This window comes from Mytilus trossulus, unplaced genomic scaffold (genome assembly GCF_036588685.1).
Source record: "Mytilus trossulus isolate FHL-02 unplaced genomic scaffold, PNRI_Mtr1.1.1.hap1 h1tg000024l__unscaffolded, whole genome shotgun sequence".
In the NCBI taxonomy this organism is placed as follows: Eukaryota; Metazoa; Mollusca; class Bivalvia; order Mytilida; family Mytilidae; genus Mytilus; species Mytilus trossulus.
The window spans coordinates 5,293,275-5,317,977 of NW_026963290.1; the positions used below are offsets into that span (position 1 = coordinate 5,293,275).

Below are 24,703 nucleotides of genomic sequence, written 5' to 3' on the forward strand. Positions count from 1 at the left end.
GTGTAACTATCTATTTAGAGATTTCATAGTTGTTGTGAATGACAACTATTCTCATGGCATATCAATCGTTTTTTTGGATATGGCAAAATCTATGTTTTGTTTCATAACCCACAAACATCATTCTGATCAATCTAAAAGTATTATAAACAATTAAAAGAGCTGGGGGGTATTGTGAGACATGAGCCCAAAGACACAATTTCAAACAACCAATTTCTGAAGAGTCTCCAGAGATTTTTTGAATGGTGTGTGTTAAAACACCACTTTCAGCATTATGTCTACATCATGGAGGCCAGTTTTTATTGGTGAAGGAAACCAATTTATTTTGTTGAGGAGCGCATGAAAAGAACCAACAATGTTAAGCAGAAATCCAAGTCAAATAATAATATTTAATAGTTTTAAAAATAGGAGTTACAGATGAAAGACCATGCATGACATTTGGATTGGCAAACCCAAGGACTAAATATCAATGATACTGGTGTCAGCAAAATACAGCGAAGAGCGAGATATAATTGTAGTTATGAACCAATTGCAGTGAAAAAAAGAACACACACAATAATAGAATGGTATTTTATTTAATATTGTAAAAGGTAAACATACATATTATAACATGTAAAATCAAATATTCAAAATTAACTTTCCATTAAAAAAAACATCTAATGGATTATTGTAATCAAATCAAAATCTCTACTCAAAAATTTTATGAAGAAAACATAAAAGTTGAAGTTTTAATCAGTGTAGTTCAATTTTTGTCTCCAAAACTGGATGAAGATACAATTGGTTATTTGAATGATGACAAAAACAAAGTAGAAAGTTATTTTAAAGAGCATTTACAGAGGTTATGTTTCATAATTTATTTTCATAACTATTTTTCCTAATCAGCAGCTATTGGCTATTATAAGATATTTTGGTAAAATTAAAATCACAAAAATACTGAACTCGGAGGGAAAATCAAGAAAGGTCCCAATTGGGTATTTTTAGCATTTTATTTTTACAACCTTTTTGATGTGTCACAAATTTTTGTAACACAGTCAAAGTTCGATGGTAGCTGATCGATAGTTTTTTTGTATTTTAGGGATAATGACTTTTTTAAGCTGGGGGGAATTAAAAGGAGTAATGAAAGCATAACTATAAATATTCTTTTCTTTAAAGCAAAAACAAATCAGGTCTTTCTTATACCCCAAAAAATTAAAAACCCTTGCCATGATTATATAAAAGTTAATTTTGTGATTGAATAAACAAATATTTCATAAATAAGGTACAAGCTGAGGACAAAATGTACAGTTGACTTGGATCAAAGTAGTATAATAAATAAATGACAATGCCAATATTGAGCCTTGATATGTTTTTGTTAATGAATTTATCAATAACCGGAAAACAAATATGAATACTGTTTATTTAGTTAATATCTAGATGTTTTTATCATTGAGATATTATAATAGGGGGTATGTTTTGAAAAAATGGACAGTAAAATTTGGTATCATTTTTTGTATCAAGCATTTCCCGGAATCATAAAAACAAGTCTCACATTATTTCATCAATTGCATTTGATCAACAACTGCAAGAATAATAGTATGAAAATGTCTGACTTACAATACTACATATACTAAGAGATGAAAACAAATCATAACAGATAAATTGGTAAAAAAATTTGTAAGGGTTCGGCGGAACCCAGTGTCTCGCCTATTTTTGCTGTAAATCGCAGGCTCAACAACAATGAGGAGAAAATCAATAAAATATTCCTCTTGTTACTATTTTATGATTGTAAGAAAATCTAAGTCCATTTAAAAGTAAATTACAGAAAAAACTGAGTATTTTTTTACAAACTTTACTACTGGATACAATCTTATGATCATAAATAAGCTTCTGTCAAAGTTTGGTACAAACCCAGGATAGTTTAAGAAAGTTATTAAAATTTAAAAACTTTAACCACAGAGTGAATGTAATGGTTCCCGCAGAAAAACTACGTCCATTTAAAAGTAAAATATGGAAAAAATGGATTTATCAATTTACAAAATTTACTTCTGAATACTATCTTATGATCATAAACAAGCTTCTGTCCAAGTTTGGTACAAAGCCAGGATAGTTGGAGAAAGTTATTTTAAAAATTCTAAAAACTTTAACCACAGAGTGAATGTTTTGTTTCCCAGCAGAAAAAACTAAGTCCATTTATAGTAAAATACGGAAAAAATGGATTTTTTTTTTACAAAATTTACTTCTGAATACTATCTTATGATCATAAACAAGCTTCTGTCAAAGTTTGGTAGAAATCCAGTATAGATTAAGAAAGTTATTAAAATTTCAAAAACTTTAACCACAGAGTGATTATTTGTTGACGCCGCCGCCGACACAGACGATGACGGAATGTAGGATCGCTTAGTCTCGCTTTTTCAACTAAAGTCGAAGGCTCGACAAAAAACCTGAGCTTTTTTTATCCCTTAATACCATTGTCTTAAATGTTTGAGACCTTCGAATTTGTATACAAAGAGTATAAGACTAGTTCTAAACAAGATGAATAGCAAATATGATATGACTTTACCAATATAGATTTGACTACCAATTAAAAAAAAATAAAAAAATAAATAAATAATAGTTGGTACAATGAGGTAAATATCAATGTGACACAAAAATAAATAAACATCTAGAGGACTAGAGGTCAACATAAGGTCTCCAACAATGGACAAGTGTCTACAGAGCATGTTTACTTCTAACTGCTTTGATCCATACAGTAAAAAAGTGAATAGCTGTATTTTCAACTTGTATAGACTAGGGCGATATAGTCAATAAAAAATTCTGTAGACACATGTTTTTATTGCTGAATGTTGATTTAAAGATGTCTTTTGGTTTTTTGTGATGATGGGTTGCTGTCTCATTGACATATATTCTACTTTAAAATCTTCCATATTCCTATTATAACTATCCATACATCATGTACATTGAAACATGATAAAAAAACAATCATACAAAATAAATCTAGTAGAAAGTGTACATGAATATCATTTTTCCAAAAGAAAGAAGATGACTTCTTTGAAATTCCTCTTGACAACTTAGAATTGCTCTATATCGAAACGAAAACAGAAGCAACTTTTACACATCAGGGACATTGGTGAGTGTTTTATGTAAAATAAAGAAATTGGAAGTCTGTGAACCAGTTCTATTAAACAGACAAAAAGGCTAGAAAATTATAATGTTTTCTTTTACAGAATCTATTGTCATTTTATTACTGGTCTTTTACTGCTGAGAGATGTATCTCAAGAATAAATAATAATTCTAAGCACTATTTCAACTATTAATAAAATGTAGCACTTCATATACCGTTTTGTTTTAAAATAAATGTTCTAATAAATATAACAATGTGGATATGTAGTGTATAAATGGTTTATAGGATAGCGAGCTAAAAGTTTTAGGTGCACTTCAAAACAAAATACACTCAAATAGTCTCAATGGTTTGTTGTTAATACACTAAATCTTCTTTTGGCATTGAGAATCACAACAAGAAATCTCCATAGAATCAGCCCAGTCATACTCTCTTGGTTGTGGCCATCAACCCAGCAATACTTTCTTGAGCTTGGCTCTAGCTGTATCCTCATCATCTGTGTCTGTGTCACTGTTTGGTACATATGGCGAGGTTCGACACTTTGGTGAGCACAAATACTGAAGTAACGGGAGTCTGTACTTCCCACAAAAGTCAACAAATTTCACATTTTCCACTCTGGAAGCAAAGTATACACCTAAAGGAAAAAGATAACAATATATAATATCAAAATTTAAGACTCAAAATGATTTAAATTTGGTCATATTATGGTATGGAGACTTGTTTCTCCTCATTAAATAATGTACATGTGTATTGACCTATAAACATGATATATGTTCATTTTGGTTGCTGTGTTTCTGTCTCCTTGACATTTATCCCATATTTTTTATAAATTAATTAAACGCAACACAATAATTTCTGAAATTACCGTATATTATAAACAAATCCTACAATAAAATTTAGTAGTAAGAATGTTTTACCTTTGCATTCAGGATTAACACATCTCCGACAGGAATCCAGATAATTGAGTAGGTTTTTCGGCAGATCCTCTTGGTTATATTTGACTTTTTCAATCTTAACAACTCTAGCAGAAAGTTCTAGCAGAGAAGGCACTTCATAGGTTAAATCCTGAACGAATTTTACAACTAATGGATTGTTTCTTAGACTTAATTCTATTAAATTAAGTGCTACAATTTCTGAAGGAAGGGTAGATAATTTGTTGTTGTGAAGACTCAAAGACTTCAAACGATGAAGGTTGACTAAGGTAGGTGGAAGACTTTGGAGTTGGTTATCACACAGGACTAAAGATGTCAGGTTATATAGTTGTCCTATCTCGGCTGGAATGTCTGTAAGTCTGTTTCCACCCATATAAAGAATTTCTAACCTGAAAAACAAATAAATTTTGATACAAGACAATACAATGGTTAACGTTGTTCAAACATTTTTTTTAATTTATGCAAGGCACAATTGAAAACTTTCATGTCAGAATTATACAAAATACAAAGCATATTTAAAATACAAATTGATGTATACTGTGCTTTAATAGTTTAAGTGTACATGTATGTATATATATATATTTTGTTGCGAAGTAGCTTTTATAAAATTTCAATCCACAACACTTCTTTCCTAGTCATTTGCTAGTTGATAATAACACAGAATGAGACTTCTAATAAAACCTTTACTATGTTTACTTGCAATCCACCAAGTACCATTTTTTAATGATACATTGTATAAAACTGTCAATGACTGTCATCGACTATTGCATGTATTGTCAAGTGGTCCACTTTTCATGTTTTTAAAATTCACAATTTGTATCTGTAAGGCCAAACTCCTTGTTCTCATACATGTAAGATTTACAGTTGTATTTTCCTGTGCCTAAATCTGATGTCCTTAAAAGATTTCAAATTTACATACTTGTAAGACAGGTAAGAAGATTCTTCCTGATAAATTTTAATCCAAAATTATGCAAAAATAATTCCCTTAAAAAAGATCCCACTTAATAACAGTATACTGTAGCTCGTGTTACTGAACATGTACAACTTAATAGTTTGTACATACATGACATGCATGCATCACATAAGCAACAAAACACATGTAAGTGTAACTAATCATGCATGACAATAGAAAAATTTGTTAGGGTGATCAACTGCATGTATTTATCAATCAATATTGATTTGGCAATCTTTATAATTTGTGTAGTCTTACAAAATTTATCTGTTCTACTCTTTCTGTTGATCATGGGATTTAAGTCATAATAATGTATATAATGCATGTAATGTGTCTGTTGTCTCTTGGTTATTTTTTTTTATTGCACTTTGAGTAAGTAGTAATCATGGTAGTTTATGATTTGTTTATTGAACATTAAATTTTTGAATTTGATTGTTTTCTTGACATGCCTAAGCCCCTGTCATGCCTGTTGTGGTCTTTGAGAAAAAAACTACTTTGTTTTAGAAAGAATGAAAAATGTTATAAACATGATGATAAAAGTTTTAAAAAACTGGTAAGTTTTCTCTTCCACCAAGTTTAATTTGTTAATACATTTCTACTGAGATCTCTTAGTCAACATTACACTTGTAAAGGTAGGTGGTAATTACAAAGAAATATATACATGTAATACAAGTTTATCTCATGATGTATCTATAAAACTCAATTGCATGTGTATCCTTACATTTACTTCTAAATCTCATTCATCTCTGATATATATACTCAATTGCATACATGTGTATCCTAGCTTACATATATACACTCATTCACACAATATATTTTTCAACATAGAATTAAATTTCTACTTATACTTGTTATAATTAACATACTAAATATGATATAGGGTGCACGTGTATATCAATATTATTTTCTGAACCAGCGAGTTCAAAGATGCATTAAAATATTAAAGTATCAGCTGTGCCACTTTATCAGCTTTTTATAAATATTATATATAGCAAAGTTTCAAATATACTGTAATTTTTATACGATTTAAAACTAAATCAAGGCATTGCTATTTCATTTTTGGTATTTTCTTCTCACTGTTTAATGACTGCCCCATTGTCAAGATCTTACTATACAAATCCTTGATGTATTTAAAACTCAACATGCATATGCATGACATGTTAAAAAACATACTTAACTAAGTACTACATGTATAATCATGATAATGTCAGACTATAAAGTATACTCGTTCATTTGTTTTTACAGTACTTTAAACATCGGTCTCTAAATGTACTCAAGGATTTGTATAGTAAGATCTTACTATACAAATTAAATCCTTGATGTATTTAAAACTCAACATGCATACTATATGCATGACATGTTAAAAAACATACTAAACTAAGTACTACATGTATAATTTCAGACTATAAAGTATACTTGTTAATTTGTTTTTACAGTACTTTAAACATCGATCTCTAAATGTACTCAAGGATTTGTATACATGTAGTAAGATCTTACTATACAAATCTTTGATGTATTTAAAACTTAACATGCATATATATCATGTATATGCATGACTATTAAAAAAAATACTAAACTAAGTACTACATGTATAATGTCAGACTATAAAGTATACTCATTAATTTGTTTTTACAGTACTTTAAACATCGATCTCTAAAATACTCAAGGATTTGTATAGTAAGATTTTACTATACAAATCCTTGATGTATTTAAAACTCAACATGCATATGCATGACATTTTTAAAAAAACATACTAAACTTAGTACTACATGTATAATGTCAGACTATAAAGTATACTCGTTAATTTGATTTTACCTAGACATATCCCTAATCAACGATGTAATGGATGAGATGGCATTGCCACCTAAGTATAATGCTTTCAATCGAGGTAGTTCAGTAAACTGTGGAGGTAACTCTGTAAATGAATTGGCAGAAAAGTTCAGCACCTCTAGAGATCGTAATTTACTAAAATCCTTTGGTATAGTTTTACATTCTAAGTCGTTGTTCTTGGCTATCAAAGTTCTTAATTGTTTTAAATTAACCACAGCATCATCTAGTTTGTGACAGTTGTTGTTGCTAATATCCAAAGTGATCAGGTTAGCAAACACATTTATAGACTTAGGCAACACTTCTATATTGTTATGGTGTAGGCACAATGCTCTGATTGACTTCGAACGATCAAATAAATATTCTGGTATGGCTGTCAGGTCACCATATGACAAATCCTCAGCTCCATCACTTAAATATTCATTCTCAGAACAAGAAGTTGTTTCAGACAAATATTCAGCCATTTAATCGATCTCTATCAACAGATAATGATCTTTACTCATGAAATATATTCCATATTCTGTATCTCTCTTTACTGTAAGTGGCAACGCACATGACACGAAAGTGACGAGTGATTTTTGTTCTAAATTGTGTCACCTGGTACAGGCTATTATTCAATGGTTCAACATTTGGAAATAACAGAGGTGAAGGTCATTTTTAGCTTTGTCCATTTCAAGACCGATTCCCTCTTTGAGTTTATAGATTATTGTTTTTAAAATAAAGACTTATTTGAAATATAGTTTATTATTCCAATTTTTGTACGACAAACACATTTAAGGAAAAATAAAGAATATTTTTTACGATCACGTAAGGGATATTTATTTTTTCAAGAACATCAGGGGGAAAAGGCGTGATGGGGGATGAGAGTAAACATTCGACAGAAGCTATTGTAGAGACCAGTATAACCAATACAAAGAAAGAAATCAAACAGAATGTACAAAGCAATAAGCAGGATGAGGAATTAGATTCATTGTTAGACAGTATGAGTCATCAATTAACAGAATACCAATACACAAGATATTTTATTGGGATAGAAATAAATTATATCTGTATAAATCAAGATTTTTTTGGGGGCAAGAGAGTAGAAATTGTGTACCCCACATGATTATTACCAATAAAGTTTTATTTAATGTAGAGTTAACAATACATGGTAATCTCCATTTATAGCTAACATCACTCCAAAACAATAATCAGGTATAATGCTCATTTGATTTTAAATTCATGTGTACGATGGTGGTAAAGGGGGTCCCTTCATTACATTTAATGGTAAAACTTCTTTTCAAATGACAGTAATTATTGGTGCATGACATTAAAATGTACACTTTCCTTTAGAATATCTAGACAGTAATAAAGAATTGCGCTAAATTTTGAATTAGAATTTAACCAATTCTGTTATCCGGCGTGACGTAGCAGCCGGTAGTTACAGCATCCGGGCATCACTGTAGGTGACGCTTTTCCCTAGATACTTCAATCACCGCTAATGGTCAGTGGTAATACCCGAGGGTAAGTTAATTGAGATAACACTTTACATTTATTAATTAAGGTGTAAACAATAATTAGATGGCATACAATTATTTTGATAAGCTAGACAGTGTGGCACAAGGTCGTTATAGTACCAAATTAGTGTTAATTAACAGTGATGAATGTCCATACAAGTTCCCTGCAGGTGTTTGGAAAAATAACCCATCTTGTTGGCCAGATCTCCAGTTTGGAGATGTGTATTCATATTTAGGCTTAAATTAAAATATTGTTTGTTTGCAGTTTACCGACCGACCCTTGAAAATCCTCCCGACTGTGAAAATTTTATTGCTTTAAATTTGAAGAATTTTTTTTTAATACCTCTATTGACGCGATCCGGAACTTTGGGTCCTTTCCGGAATGATTTAAAGTCTGGGTCAATTACGCATTTCAAGTTCGGTTTTACTTAGCTTCCCGTCAAGCGTTCATGTGACCATTTAAGGTAGAGAAGGACACTGACGACCAAAAAAATCTAGCCAATGAAATTTCTTAAATTTCCCATATATTGTTCATTGGGGTGTACCTAACAAAATATCAAAATTTGAGAATAGGTTTCCAGGCTATTTTTAGAAATATTTTTTGAAAAAGTTACCTCCCTTTGCAGTCCTAAAAATGTCATTATTTAGCCTGTTTAAGCTATAAAGGTTCCTTCCAAAACCGGCATATATAATTTTTTTTTAACTTTTTCTCTGAACATTATGATAAATGAATATTTTAAAATATTTTAGACAAAATTTATTTTAAATTTTTTTTTTTTTTTCAAAATGGCTACCCTTTTTTGCAATATGCCTGTAACCGTCTTGTGTACAATTTTGCCAAAAAAATATTGTAAAAGTAAAAAAAAAAAAAATTGTGTCAATGAATTTTTTTTTTAAACTGGAATATAAAATACTTTGTATCCATGCTACAAGTCATAAAAAAATAAAGATATGCTTCCAGGGAAAATAAAAAGTTACGGGGGTAGAATGACACCCTGTCACACACCCTTTTATGCAGATTTCATGAAAAATGTCAAAATTTTCATTATTTTTTTTTAAATATCTTAACTAAAGGTGGGATTGTTTCTTCAATGATCATTGGTTTTGCAGCTTCCATGTCTTTGCAATACTTTTTTATCCTTTCAATTAACCTTCTTTATGCTGAGAGGAGGTTGCATCAGTTTTGAATATTCAGGAAGTTGACAGTTGACCTATGAGCATAAACATCATTTTCATGGTTAATAATCCTTGATGAAAAAAAAAAATCTTTCATACAATAAGTATTCATAACTATTTATCATACCTTGTTTTTTTCACCTCATGTGAAAAGGATTGTCCTACTAATTAATATATATAATTACAGTGTATTATGTGTTTTTCGTGATGTTTTAATTTTAAATTGTATGATTTTTGATATTCTCATGCTCTTGTTTATTGGTTTTGTTGAGTGGTCACTGCTTGGAAATACCTAGATCTTTTAATTGACTGTTGATGTTTATTTTACAAATACACCTAAACATATAGACTATTTGGTAAGGGCTTTGCTCATTGTTGAAGGCCATACGGTGACTTATAGTTGTAAATTTCTGTGTCATTATGGTCTCTTGTGGAGATATGTCTCATTGGTAATCATACATCTTTCTTTTTTTATATGAATAGTGTAATGTTTGATCTGAATGATTGCTGTGAAAGTCTTGGAAGTGCAAAAATCAACATACACATAAATCACTGTTCATGATTTTAATGATGTAGCAAAAAAGAAAATATATATGTAAAATAAATTTTATTTCACATCATATTTTTTTTGTAATTACCATCCACATTTATAAATGTAAACAAAACTCAAGAGCAGACATTTTACAGACAACAATTGATTTTGATCTAGACGGACCATGTCTCAATAATATAAAACAAACAACTGTATTATTTATCAAAATATTAATATAACATCAATTTCCAATACATATCCAGAATGAGAATGTGGATGACTCTTGTAAAAGGACTCACTAGAACATTTGTCCAATTTCATGAAAACTGCATTCTCTGAAAATATATTTGTGAGTGACTTGGTCCAGTTTATTAACCAATAAATTCCTGTAAAAAAGTGTTTAATCCTTAATATTATTCTTTAATTTTGGCAAAAAAACAAAAAAAAATCCACACTCGTTATCACCATAATAGGGTAATACATGTAGTATATTTGTGTCATTGAATTGGCCAGGCACATAAATTAATTTGTTGGTTCATGCAAAAATATGTACTCCATGTCACTAAAAGTCTTATTATGATCATCAAAGGAATTTTTTGTGTTTGTATTCAAATAAATAGTTTTAACATTGAGTCAGATTATGTTACATGTACTCTAGCCTCATTGATTACAAATAGAAGTTTGGTTAACGTCCTCTATCGAGAAATAAACAACTTCATGAACAACTACTGGAGGTCCTTTCAACCAATTTTATAAAAGTATTCTCTATTATCATGATTATGCAAATCATATAAGAAGTATGATAATATAATATCAACATATATATATCCATGTCATTCAGAATGTGGATTAAACTTGCAAAAGTGTTTAGTCTCAAAAATAAATATGGGGCAGATTCAGTTTCCAAGGGACTCACGTGCACTGAAACGTTTGTCCAATTTCATGAAAACTGCAATCTTTAAAAAAACATATTCCATTAAAACTTCATATAAAACAATTGTTTTGCCCATAGATCAGATTGCTACAACAAATCTTTAAAAAAAAATGTGGAAAAAATGGTGGGGTGGGGATGGGGCAAGATGGTAAAGCATTGGAACTGACAATATTGTTACTTTTATAAGACCTTATGAGTCCCCCTCATTTCTGATTTATGGCCTAGCCTAATGCTTATTATGTTGGTTTTTAGCCTAATGCTTATTATGTTGGTTTATGTATATAAATTAAAGTTATCTCCCCTTTATTAAGAATCAGTTGATAACTTTGATAACTATGGACTTATATTGTTACAATAGCACCTACTTTTGTATAAAAGTTCATAATGATCTGATGAAAAATTGGTCAATCAAAATAAAAATCTATATGAGAAATAATCCGTCAGGCTTCAGGAAGTTATCCACCATTATTGACTAAATGGAAAATATTTATTCTGACAGGAAAATACTTTACTTGTTGTGAATTATTTTTTTTCACTCTGTCGAGGCAAACTTGATTTATTGTACAGAAAAGGAAACTGTGACAGACATACAGACAGAGTAATTATTAAACGATGCTGCAATTTTATAACAAATCCCTAATTCTTATATATATTTTAAGTGTGATTACTCTTTGGTTACTCAAAATTTAGTAAAAACTTCACTTTAATCATAATCAACTATTATCAAGGGTTGTTTCAAAAGATTAGATTTTTAGATAGGCATAACCAGTTTTTCTATAGAATTATAGCATATAAATATGAAATTTATGAGTCTTTAACCACATTTACAGTCTATTCCTCTTTTTCAGAAAAAAACTTCTTGAATACATTTGCTGTTTTCCCTTTCAAACCATGTTCCTGCATGATGGATTTTACGCCATCGTCATTGTTTCTTTTGTAAGCAAGTTCCAGGTGATGAAGGTTGAGACCTGTGCAGGACAGTTTCCTTGCAGTGTCTTTAGAAATAATCTTTTTAACAATGACACTAGAAAAACCCTCTACAATTGACAAATAATTAAATGGAAATAAATCCTTTCCAGAACATGTCTGTTTCAGCTTCAGATGGAACAGTTTGTATAAACTTCTAACATCCTCCTCAGAATTATGAGCATCATAAACAATCTCCAGAAACTTTTGAACTAATGTTTGCTGCTTATAATTTAGAACATCAGCTTTTGGTATTTCACGTTTTGCAATTTTCAAAGTGTCAATGCATCCATAAATTAGGTCATCAAAAGAACTCAGCAGATTAAACTCGTGCAACAAATTTCTTAGTACAGGAACATCATATGAATGGATGTTATGACCAACAAGCACAGGACGAGATTTTTTCTGTATCATTTCAATTAGTTGAAGTAAGGCTGTTCTAATACAAACACTTTCAACTGGAACACCATGGCAATACATTTGGTTTCTTTCAAAAGAGAAAGTAATACCGGTAACATCACTGGCCTTTGATGAAATAGATTGTCGTGGAGACACATACAGATTTAGCATGTTTGTCCCATCATATGCTGATATTTGTGTAATATCAGAGGTTCTTGATAACCCAGTTGTTTCTAAATCAAAAACAATATAATTGTCTATGCCTTCCAAAGAATATTTTGTTGGAATTTTTTCAATGTCTCTTACCGACACATTTTCTTCAATTTGTGGTTGATATGTTTCTCCTTCTATAACAGCTGCCTTAATTTGTTGAAAGGTTTTCTTATTCTAGAAAAAGACAAAAAGAACATATTTTTTTTTTGTTTATACCTGGTTGTATTGTTACATGTACTTTGTAAAATAAATGGGTTATAACTCTTAATAACCATATCATTCTTTTCAACTGTCATCATCTTGTTTTCTATTTTTTGGCAAAATTGCAATTTCTATTGTCTTTGTCAATTTATATTATAGTTTACCCTTTTTACAATTTAACAAAATTCACGTAAGTTTCACCATGTCCCTGTGCTTATATATTTTAAAGTTATGGTGTTATCATTATTGAGATAACTTCTCTTATAGAATAGAATGGAATATATTTATTTTCCAAATTAGGGCCCAGGAGGGCATATGATACAGACAATATTATTATAAACAATAACATATGCAATACACACACAATAAAAGATATATAACAAGTGTTATAAAAATAATAAAATAAAATAATATACCACAGAAAATACACTCAACAAAATAGTAGCAATGTATTATTATTCAATGAATACTATGTTGAAATTGACTCAAGTGCATATTTATATATGCCACATCATGCTTTCAATTGTACAACAGTTGATATACTCAATTTTAAAGACACACACCACCTATTCTTAGCCCTCTTTCCTATCCACATTGAAATTATCACTTCAAAACATTTTGTGGAAGCGAGATCGATATACCTGTATTTATACAGCAGAGGGTACTGCACTGATAAATAAAAATTTTGATGACCTAATAAGGCACTTCATATCTGAGAAACAGGCTAAATATGTCTCCAATTTTAGAATTCAATCATATATGTATGTATTATTAACAAGTGAAACTGAGAGCTACTGCTCACTGATGATTCCCCTGCTGCAAGTGGATAATATTAGTAGTGTAAATATATGCAAGTGTTCGGGAAACAGGAAGTTGTTGCTGAAAACGCATCACACGGTATAGTTGACTTATATAAATCCTGAAACCAAATTTCAGAAATCCTTGTTTTGTAGATCCTGAGAAAAATGTGATGAAAATTTTCAACTTGGCTATCATGTGTAAAATCATACAAGTGTTCGGTCAACAGGAAGTTGACAAGTGATCAATCTGAAAACGCATCACAAGGTAAAGCTGACTTAGATAAACCCTGAAACCAAATTTCAGAAATCCTTGTATTGTAGTTCCTGAGAAAAATGCGACGAAAAATAATCATGGGAACGGACGGACTGACTGACTGACAGATTGACGGAAGGACAGACCGAGGGTAAACAGTATACCCCCCCCCCCCCTTTTTTAAAGCGGGGGTATACAAATTATAAATAATTTGCAGTGAGGTGAGAATTTTGTCCGTGTTGAGGCTTTAGTGTAACTTTGGGATGAAGAATCGCAATAAAAGAGCTGTTCCTTCGCTTTGTGTGTCTTTTGTTGTAAATGTACTTGATATCCCATATCCTTTGTTTTTTATTTATATGGCTGTCATTAATTTGACTAATTATATGCCATGAAGTTTTACCTTTCTTTTAAATCTGTCACGTTTGAAAAGAACTGAGGAGCTATTCTTCTTTTGCCAGAGTCTCTTTCTGTCAATCCTCTGTCCAACTCTTACAGAGATTGTGCCTGGTGACAACAATGCTTTCTTGTTAACCTAAAACAAGGTAAACTAGTGAGAAATGTTTTAGATGACAAAAAACATAACCATCCCCTTAAATTCTATATTTAACCTTTAGATCGGGTCGCATGAAGGTCAACCACACACTGCTTTATATTCAAACAATTAAAAACCAAATTAACATCATTTACCAGGGTATGTGTGGACAAACATTGCTAAGAAAAAGTTGATTAAAAAAATACAATAACTTCCAATTTGAAATTGATCACCTTTGTAAGGTCATTCACCTTTGCATCAAATTTGGCAAAAATCACTGTATCAGTTTTTAAATTATTGTTGAGAAACCTAAATTGACAGGTCACAACCATTATACTATGTTTATGTTACATGGGGTAAGATGAAAGAGGAAATACACATTATTTATAATATATAAGCTGTAACACAATACCTTGTTAACCCAGGTATAACCTTCATTCTTCTGAAGAACTGCAGCTGAAACTCTTGCTTTTAATGAGCTGGTTCCACCATATGATCTACAAAAAGAAATTTCACAAATTTCAGTCATTTTAAAGTTAATATTGTAAAGCAGCTGTCAGAAATTTAAACTAGCTAAAACAAGTGAAACTGCGAGCTACTACTCACTGATGATACCACCACTGCAAGTGGATAATTTTAATAGTGTAAAAATATGCAAGTGTTCGGTAAACAGGAAGTTGTTAAGTGATGAATCTGGAAACGCCTCACACAGTATAGCAGACTTGTATAAAACCTATAACTAAATTTCAGAAATCCTTGTATTGTAGCTCCTAAGTAAAATGTAACGAAAAATATTCATGGGTCTGACAGACAGACGGACAGACAAACTGATGGACAGACAGAGTTCAAACAGTATACCCCCTTTTTTCAAAGCGGAGCGGGGGTATAATAATTATTATAAAACTTTTCAGAGGGAATAACTCTTCAAATATTTTTGAAATGTATACTTTTGTTTCATAAGATCTCATATCAGTTTTTGAATTTTTAAATTATATCTTTTGAGGTTTTGGAGTTTGCCACCTGCCATTCCCTGCCCCCTAATATCACAATTTATTACATTGGTTGCAATGAATTACATTGATTTCCCAGTTGAATAAAAACCGATAATTTCACATGTGAAATAATCGTGGTTATTTCACTCTCTGACGTCATACAACAATAGGCGTTGTCAAGACGTCGATAACGTCGGAGCAAAACAAATTGTGAATGCGTAGGAAAATAATATAGTTCCTTACATTTTCTACATTAATTTCATAAAAAAAAAAGCCATTAGCCAATGTAATAAAAAGTATAACTAATCGCCGTATTTGAATAATCAAAAATAAGACAACTTGTGACCGAACGCCGCTATGGATTAAACTCGTGCTGCGCACTCGTTTAATCCATGCGTCGTTCGGTCACGCGTTGTCTTATTTTAGATATTCAAATACGGCGATTAGTTATACTATAATTAATTTAATAAAATGAAACTTAAGTTTATATTTAACTGTTTGCACTGTTGGTTATTTTTTGTTTATACAATGCTATCAAAATGAAGGATTGTTTTACATTTGATCATAGTTTAAAAATAGAATTCTGCTAATTTAGATAAAAAATTCTTAAATAGTCAATTTTCATTTGAAGGACAAACAGCAATCATCTCCCTTCAAAAATGAAAGACCTCTATTCTTTATTGCTATGTTTGTTTGGCTGGATGTTACTGAAAGGTTATAATCAATTTTTTTTAGTTACTGACCTATTTTTTGGAGCCTTGCTTGCCACTATATTGTTGAAATTTTCATTGCTCTGTGTTGAGCCTAAATCTACAAGTTGGCTTGATCTTTTCTTGTAATTTTCTGTCATTGTCTCTAATTGCTTACGCAGGTTTTCATTTGACAATGGTTCACCTTTTGGGAGATGTTTAAATCTGAAATGATAAAAAAGAAAATAGTTGAAATGTCATACATTTATATGTATGTTGATTTATGGCAATGTTTCAAATAGATCTAAACTGTACAATTTTATTTACCACTTAGTTACATAGTTGAATATTCCTTAAGCTGCTGAACTGTGTGTTATTCATTATGAATTGTAATGCATTTTTTTATAACAAGGATTTTGATTGGACAACCTCACCTTTTCCTCAGGGGGTTAAACTGATGAAGAACCTGTTGGATGAAGTTTTTTGCACTGTGCAGCAGATAACATTTCAAAATTATAAAATATATAAATTTCTTTAAAAATAAAGAGTAAATGTGCATAACAAAAACTGTGTTGTATTTGAATATTTGGTCTTCAATTTTTACATGTATGTTACCGGAAAACTAATTTTGTGATAATAATATCACGGATGGAATAGTCCATTAGCAAGTATACTAGTATATTCAAATACAACACAATTGTTGTTTAATTCCAGGAAAAATTGTTCTTCAAGAAATCTTTACAAGTCATTTTATTGTCTGTAAATTATTTAGGAGGTCCTAGTTAATGATGCTATACCATAAGTTATCTAAGTTCATATCTGTAGTAAGGATATTTTAACACCCTGAGGCAGAGCCGAAGGGTGTACAGGGTACTAAAGGGTGGGGGGGGGGGGGGCATAGTATTTTCTGGAACAGCCCTAACCTGAAAACAACGTTTTTTTTTTCATTATTTAAAAAAAAATTATTGGAATTTTATTTGCTTTATAGAATGAGAGGATGTACTTGTTTTATTGTATATTGTTTTTTTCTGCAGTTTTATGACAAAATTGGTTGTCAGCATTTGAAATAGCAATATGAGAACAGCTCCCAAACTTAAATTTTGTTCTGACATAATATCACTCATAATAAAAACATTTAAAAGACTTTCTTTTATATGTATAACATCCTTTAAATTTAGTTAAATTTAAACCTGTAAGTTTCTGGTTGCTTGGAATATGTGCACCAATCCCCAGAACAGCCTGAATGGTCTCCAAATAGGTGAGGAACTATACTGTCTAATCTTTCACAAAGATCATTCTCCTTTGACTGGTTTGAACTTATGGCATACATATAACATCTAAGTATGTATGGAATGACTCCTTTCCCCTTCAGCTCTTTGTACTTATTTGCTGCTGCATACAGTTGTTTCGACAGATTTTTCTTGACATGGTTTTTATCGTCTCTTTTTTTTATGTTTGCAAACTTTTGCTTTAGCCTGGATGATGTTGTAGAGTCATTGTCTGCGTGAATTATGCCGACTGTGCACCCTCTGTTGTCCATCCTAGTAACCATTGATAAAGCCATGTCAGGCTCCATGGCTTTACTTGATCCTGTAACAAAAAAGGACATTGTAAATACTACAATTACTTACATTTATAAGAACTATTTAAGATGACTGAAACATATTTCATCTCCCTTTTTTTACAAGTAACTTAAAAAATTATATAGTTGTTTGACATTATGACTGTGGCAGATCCAGGGTGTTTGAACCCCACTTATTTTTTTAGACGATGAATGCATTTGAATGGGGACATATAGTTGGAACCCCTCCCCCCCTTTGCCCTGGGTTGGGAATCCCCCCCCCCAACCCCTTTTTAAAATGGCTGAATCTGCCCCTGTTGGGATATGGTCAACATACATACTTGGTTTGTGAGCGCATAGCCATAAGGCGGTGTTATGACTATGTAACCATAAACTAAATATCATTGTCCTTTTTTCAATGAAAAAAAAAAGTTGGGTTTTTTGTAACTGTTATAATTAAAACTAGACTCATTCAGATGAAACTTTGTGGGCCTGCTGTGAATTATGAGTGGAAAATATTTTGTATCTTTACCATTATGGACATTAATTGTCAACTAAAACCAATGTATGAAATCATAATGATTCTCCAGATATATAGGGGACAAAAGTTGTTAGAGGCGGGCATACTATAGGACAATTGCCATTTTGAGTGTTCGCTATAAAAAATTGTCTGTAGGTGCTAGTCATGGTCACACCTTGTGATATTCTTATTGTTGTTGGAATGATGAATTTGCATAAACTAAAACAGATCCTGGATAAGGAGACCTTCTCACAGAAATCTGGATTAACCTAAATCATCGTTATTGGATTTTGCTTGAAAAAGACATTTAAAAAAAAATGTTGTTTGTGTACCATGCCAATTACTGTTGCATTGATGATTTGGAACTGTTTCCTTTCTTCCCAAATGATGCTGGCATATACTGCATAGTTTACTTCTTACATCATAGTCTAGAACTTTACCAGTCTTTACACCAACTAGACTGGAATGTCCTGCAAAAATACAAAGTCCATGTCATTCTTATGCACATTAGAAAAGGTTAAAAACAGTTTCTGATAATTATATTCAAAAATGAAAATACATGAATAATGTCTGAAATTTTACTCCCACGTCATATGCATTGTCCCTTTACGCCAACATTTTACACCTCGCTAAAATATTGGTCATAAGGGCCAAGTTCCAGCCAACCCATGGTAAAATCTTGATATATTGAACTAATTGAAGCCCCATGAATTATTTCTTTAAAAAATATATGACACAGATGTAAATATGAGTTTTGCTTAGCTTTTTTGGCTGTTGAGCCGTAAGTTGCAAATAAACCTAAAAATTCCAATATAGCGGGTACATCTGACATCTGTTTCTGTTAGAATATCAAAATCTAACTTATTACCAAAGTTCATTGAAATAAAATAGTTGCTGAGAATTGGACCTTAAATTAGGCTGTTAGTTTTCTGGTTTGAATTGTTTTACACTGTCATTTCTTGACCATTTGTGGACTATGTTGTATGGGATTTGCTCATTGTTGAAGGCTGCACAGTGACCTATAGTTGTTAATTTCTTTGTGATTTGTCTCTTGTGGAGAGTTGTCTCATTTGCAATCATACCACATCTTCTTTTTAATACTTAACAGAAACAGATTACTGTAGGATAGAATGGCCTATATTTTAGTGAACCCAAATGTACAGTTCTACTAGTTATTCCTATGGAAAATCTTTTGAACAAGTATATTGGTCTACCATGTAAAGTAGTTTGAATATGACCCTAAACAAAAAAACTTAACCATGATCGTGAGGAAAGGAAACATATATACAGAGGGACAGTGGTAAACCTATATGTACCAATTATTTTCATAGTTGAAACCTAAATAGTTATTTTGGACAAGTTTATTGATGTGTAAAGGTGACAGTATATAAATAACACATAGCTGAGAGGGTGATAGAGCAGATTGGTACCCCGAGAAAACATTGTCTGACAATGCTTTTTCAAGGGGTACCAATCTGCTCTATCACCCTCTCAGCTATGTGTTATTTAATTTATTATACTGAACGTCCTACCGTTTTTGTCTTTTAAAAGGATTTTCTATGACGTCACGTACATAACAACGTTACGAGTATTAGACATAAACAACAAGATGTTTTTATTTTTATTTTGACAGTTAAATAATAAAATTTGATCCAAAACATACTTAAGCATTGTATTGAACTACTTGATGTAAATTCAATCCATTGTTTTTTAAATTGTCGATTTTTGATTGGTTTAGACGAGAGGGTAACATTCAAAAAAATTGTCACCCTCTCAGCTATGTGATAGAGTAGAATGACACCCTCGTATTAGCCAATCAAAATATGGCATTTTAACGTGAAGTATAATAAAATTAATTATCACACATGTTTTACATCATTTCCTTCCGACTTGATTCAGTTTCTAAGCAACTCAGAAGCATTTACACATCAATAAACTCCTCAATTGCTATTTCTACATGTATAATATTGCTGATGTTGACTTGATACCTGTGTTACTGTTATATTGCCAACCAGAGCCTCTTGTTTGCCAACCAGCGTCAAAACTGCATTCTAATTCATCACTTGGAGAAATAGCTTTTTCTTCTGCACTAGCAGTTATGCAGGAATCAGATGCCTCATCAATAAGTGACAATGCTATGCATTTCTCCTTCTTTTTCAGTGTCTTAGGATCAGGTGGGGGTATGTTACATGTGCTGAGAAAATTCACAACATGATCAGGACCCATTCCAGAGTGCATCATTGCTGAAATCATTATAATTTACTATAATTATTAATTTTTACTACCTACATGTACATACTGCATATACATATCTTTATCAATCAAATCAATTACAAATCAATAAAAGAGCAGGTGACAATTGATAGCGCTATTACCTACTTGTAACTCAATACCATAATTCATTATGACTTTTTTAATGTTCAAGCAGAATTACAAAGAAAATAGAACTTCCTTACTTAAAATCAATTTAAGCCCATACATAAAATAAATTATTGGTTGCTGTTTACTAACTAGTCATGCTAGTGAGGTTATGAAGATAGGATTTTCTTTTCTGAAAGATGCCAAATATCCTCTGAGTTAAAAAATAGTGTTCTAAAAATAGAATAAAAAATGTTGTCCTGGGAAAGATGAAATATTTTTCTTAGTTTTACGTTAGGCAAGTTTTTAATAAGAAAGAACAATATATCATATGTACAGCCACTGCAGTGATTTGTAATAGCTACACTGTAAGCTTTATTCAATTCAATTCAATAGTTTATTCGAAATAGCACAATAGAGGCGGCCGCGTGATCCAAATACAGACAATTGTAAATATAATAAAGATGCATGTAACAACAAGTCATAAGTCAATTTGATGCTTTATAGACATGTTAGAAATCATTGGTGTAAGTAACACTGTAAATAAAAAATAAGACTACACAGTACCAAAATTTCAACACCTATTACCCTTTTTATGGGTTTGAAAGAAACTACTTTAGAAACATTTACAAAATGTACATGTCAGAATGATAAATGAAGTACAAAATATTAAAGCTTTTTGCACTTACCAAGAGCGACTTTTGAGTTAATATCAAATGCTCCTTTCTCATTCCGCTTGCCTGTAGATACCAGTTTCATACCAGAGCATATCTGACATGCCACCTCCAAAAGACTACCTAAGCCGTACCTGTAAGATAAAAATTTGATATAGTTATTATAATGAACAGTAGCTTACATCATTTTGGTTTATCGGGAGGCCAAACTTAAAATATATGTTGTTTCCCCTTTCAGACAAAAAATATATTTACAGGGACTGGGTAGGTGCATACATGTATACAATAATGTACCTGAAGGTTCATGTAGGAAAAATAACTTATGTTGTATTTATGAAGGGAAGTTTACCAAAATGTCAAGAAATTTACATTTTTATTATCTACATGTATCATAGTCTATCAATAGACTTGAAAGAAAAGAACTATTTCTATTAAGAATGTCAAAACAAAATATTTTGAGTAGGGTCTGTAGGGACATTTTTGTTGGGTAGTTATATATATAGGTTGCATTATATAAGGGAAGAGGAAAGAAACAAAATTTTATTTATATATGATGTGGTATGATTTCCAGTAAAACAACCATCTACACAAATCTCAACAAGAGACCAAATGATGCAGAATTTAACAACTACAGGATATTAGGTCAGCCAGGGCCTACAAAAAATGAGTAAAACCCATATAGCATAGAAAAATTAAGAAATAATTACAGTGGAGTCCCCGGTGTCCGCGCGGTCCGTGATATCGCACATTAGCTGATTTTGTCATATCAACACAGTAACACAAACAAAATCGTTCTTGTTATTGTTTTAGCCTTCCGAAGGGATGAAAAAGAACAAAATTGATAAGTTCAAGAGTTAAATAATAACTGCAATCCTGTGATTTGCCATATTTGGCCATTTTCCATTTAAAAAATACATCATAAGATAAAATTTGTTTTATTTAAGTCAAACTTGTATCAGATTGAAATAATTTTTTCTCTGCATCCTTGGCAGTGTATTTGATTCAAACTCAGCTATATTTCGTAGTATAAAATCTTCCCTTTATTTAAAATAAGCTATTTTTGGAAGGCATGCACGAACTCACTGGACATTGGAGAAACTCTCAGAACAGGGGTTTCCCTAATTTTAGACACACATTACACAAAATCTAGAGAATGAAAACATGCAAACAGAAGATTTTATGAAATAAAAGTATGTTATGAATTTCTTCACACAATATTATCCAATTATTAGTTTTATCAGTTGAATGAAGTAAATTCGTAAGTCTTAGGTGCACGGATACACCGGACTGCACTGTACATGAATTATTTCATGACATGCTCTATGCTCATTTTAACATGGGTAGGCATTATATTTGTTAATATCTTAATACTGAGGGTTAGCTATATAACATGCCAGGAACTGAGGAATGTTTCAAATCTAACTTGATTTTTCATAGCTTGCCTTAGTCCAAATAATTATGTATTTCCTACAAAGTACAAGGGTTTAGATTGAGAGAAAAATTGTAATGATTTCTGACAGCAGGACATATTTGAAGGTGAATTGCAATCATATTCCTACAAACTTCACATGGTTTACATAGTTTTGTAAAAAATGAAGGGGTGCTGAAAATTATTGTTTACCTCATTTCACCAACTATATCCTTCAGATGGAGTGGGGTGTTGCATCTGTTGCAGAAGAGTTGTTCCGCTAGAACTTCCAACTCAACAACCCTCCTGCCTTCATTCCATGAGATGTTTTTACTCTGTCCGATATCAGTTGAAACCGTAACATTCGAGGCAATGTTTTCAACTAATACCGGTGTCTGTTCTTTTGTCGGTTCCGATGGCATTTCTCCCCTCGAACCGTATTCATGGTCTCCCCATTGAATCAAATTACCACTCTCATTTAAAGAGTCCATCCTTGTGGATTTTTTAAATCTGTCTTTCCTAATAAACCGACCGCGAACACGAAGGCGGTCGCGGTCGTCTGCCATTTTGTTGTTTATCTTGTCTACGGATTGCGTAAAAAAAGAATCGGAACCGATTTTAATTACGCAAAATGCACGTGCTATAATAGGTCATGTGATACCCGTCCGTCTCTACCTTAATGATAAAGCACATGGAAACTGTTTACAGGTATCCATGAAGTCACGGAGGAGTACTTTACGCTGTCGTCTCGTGTCAATTTTAAGACAAATAACAAAGAAACAAGTTTATTAGTAAACTGTTTATACAGATTCAGGCACATGTAATGATGTGTGATGATATCATTGACGATGATGCAGCGGATATTTATAACTGACACGATAACCATTCTGCCTCAAACAAATCGGGTTCAGAATCTGTGGAGCCTGACTTTATTGAACCAATTTCAGTGGTTTAATAATTCGACAGCAGCTTGAAGTATGACATATTTTCTACAAATTGTTGTGAAGACGACAAAGATGAAACCACTCCTCCGTGACTAAAATCTTCATGGATATCTGTAAACACGCCTGTACGGAGGAAGGGCTCATTTCAATGTTAATGGATATAGATCATGCCAAATCAATAAGAAGCCACCCTAACTACACAAAGATGTAGAGAAAATGAATGGTTAGCTTGAGAAATAAATATACTCTCTCTATATCTCTATCTTCGATTGCAATGAGTATGCTCCTTTAGGATAAGGGGGGCTGCCCCACTCATTGCAATTATTCTCTTTCTCACAATATTAAATATACCCAAACTGTGTGGCCTGTGTGAATTCAATTAAAACATGTCCTTAGGAGCTATGCTGCCAATTTTTGTTATGCATTAAAAACATTCAGTACAGACCATTTTATACTTTTAATGGGGTGCTTAGCATTGATTTCACCCCAAACTTTAGATTTCTTTGGTTTTCATTAAAGCCTGGCAAACATATAACCTTATCACATATAATTAAATATTGTTAGAAATATGAAAACAGTCGGATGTTTTTTTTAAATTGAGGAAGATTCAATGGTTATTTTTTTTTATTAAAAATACACTCTTTAATAATTGTCTTATAAATCTATAATATATACATTTTTCTAATGAAAATACTCTACTCATGAAAACATTCTAGTCAAGAAGCATACATGTCTGAATATATTTCATTAAAACAGTTCTAGTCATAATGACATTCCTTGTTTATAAGTGTTCCAGTATTTAATAATTATGCCATATTTTATGTCATAAATTGGATAATGACACTATGTTTAAAGTTTCAGTTTTGGTTAAAAAGTTTTTTTATCTGAAAATGCCTGTTCATTTGATGTTGGTTTTCAGCATGTCCAGTGTTCTTTATTTTAAAATGTTTTTTTTTCTTCGCAAGAAACTTGGTTTAGTGTAACTGCTTGATTAAACTGTATTTTGGCTGATAAAATAAAATATTTTTCCTACCTACCGACCCTTCAGTCTGAAGGTACAGTCGGAAAACTGCAAACAAACATATTTTTAAGGTTGGCCTTAATTGACTCGCCAGGTATTTAGAATTAAAAATTATTAAGCTGAGCACACCTATATATAACTTTAATTATTTTTTCCGGTTTTGAAGAATAAGGGTGTGCCGATTTATGCAGTGAAATAATAGTATGGAACATATATATGTCTCTGTGTA

At 31.5% G+C, this 24,703-nt stretch overlaps 3 protein-coding genes across 3 annotated transcripts in view; 1 reads left to right on the forward strand and 2 right to left on the reverse strand.

Moving 5' to 3' along the window:
- Window positions 1-553: 553 nt before the first annotated feature.
- Window positions 554-7,442, reverse strand: LOC134698922 (leucine-rich repeat-containing protein 58-like). The gene is made up of 3 exons (XM_063560603.1): window positions 6,794-7,442; window positions 4,012-4,415; window positions 554-3,728 (listed from the first exon to the last, which is right to left on the reverse strand). Exons 1-3 carry the CDS (start codon window positions 7,267-7,269, stop codon window positions 3,541-3,543), a joined length of 1,068 nt encoding a protein of 355 aa, XP_063416673.1. The 5' UTR covers window positions 7,270-7,442; the 3' UTR covers window positions 554-3,540.
- Window positions 7,443-7,547: 105 nt separating this feature from the next.
- The window catches only part of LOC134698924 (peroxisomal biogenesis factor 19-like), a 34,659-nt gene continuing 17,503 nt past the window's right edge, over window positions 7,548-24,703 (forward strand). Inside the window, exon 1 of the mRNA XM_063560604.1 lies at window positions 7,548-7,785. Coding sequence (XP_063416674.1) covers window positions 7,659-7,785 — 127 coding nt within the window. The 5' untranslated portion in view covers window positions 7,548-7,658. The remainder of the gene's footprint in view (window positions 7,786-24,703) is intronic.
- LOC134698903 (uncharacterized) lies at window positions 11,201-23,145 on the reverse strand. The gene is made up of 9 exons (XM_063560581.1): window positions 22,723-23,145; window positions 21,117-21,235; window positions 20,058-20,312; window positions 18,402-18,539; window positions 17,179-17,578; window positions 16,043-16,213; window positions 14,720-14,804; window positions 14,176-14,307; window positions 11,201-12,695 (listed from the first exon to the last, which is right to left on the reverse strand). Exons 1-9 carry the CDS (start codon window positions 23,073-23,075, stop codon window positions 11,775-11,777), a joined length of 2,574 nt encoding a protein of 857 aa, XP_063416651.1. The 5' UTR covers window positions 23,076-23,145; the 3' UTR covers window positions 11,201-11,774.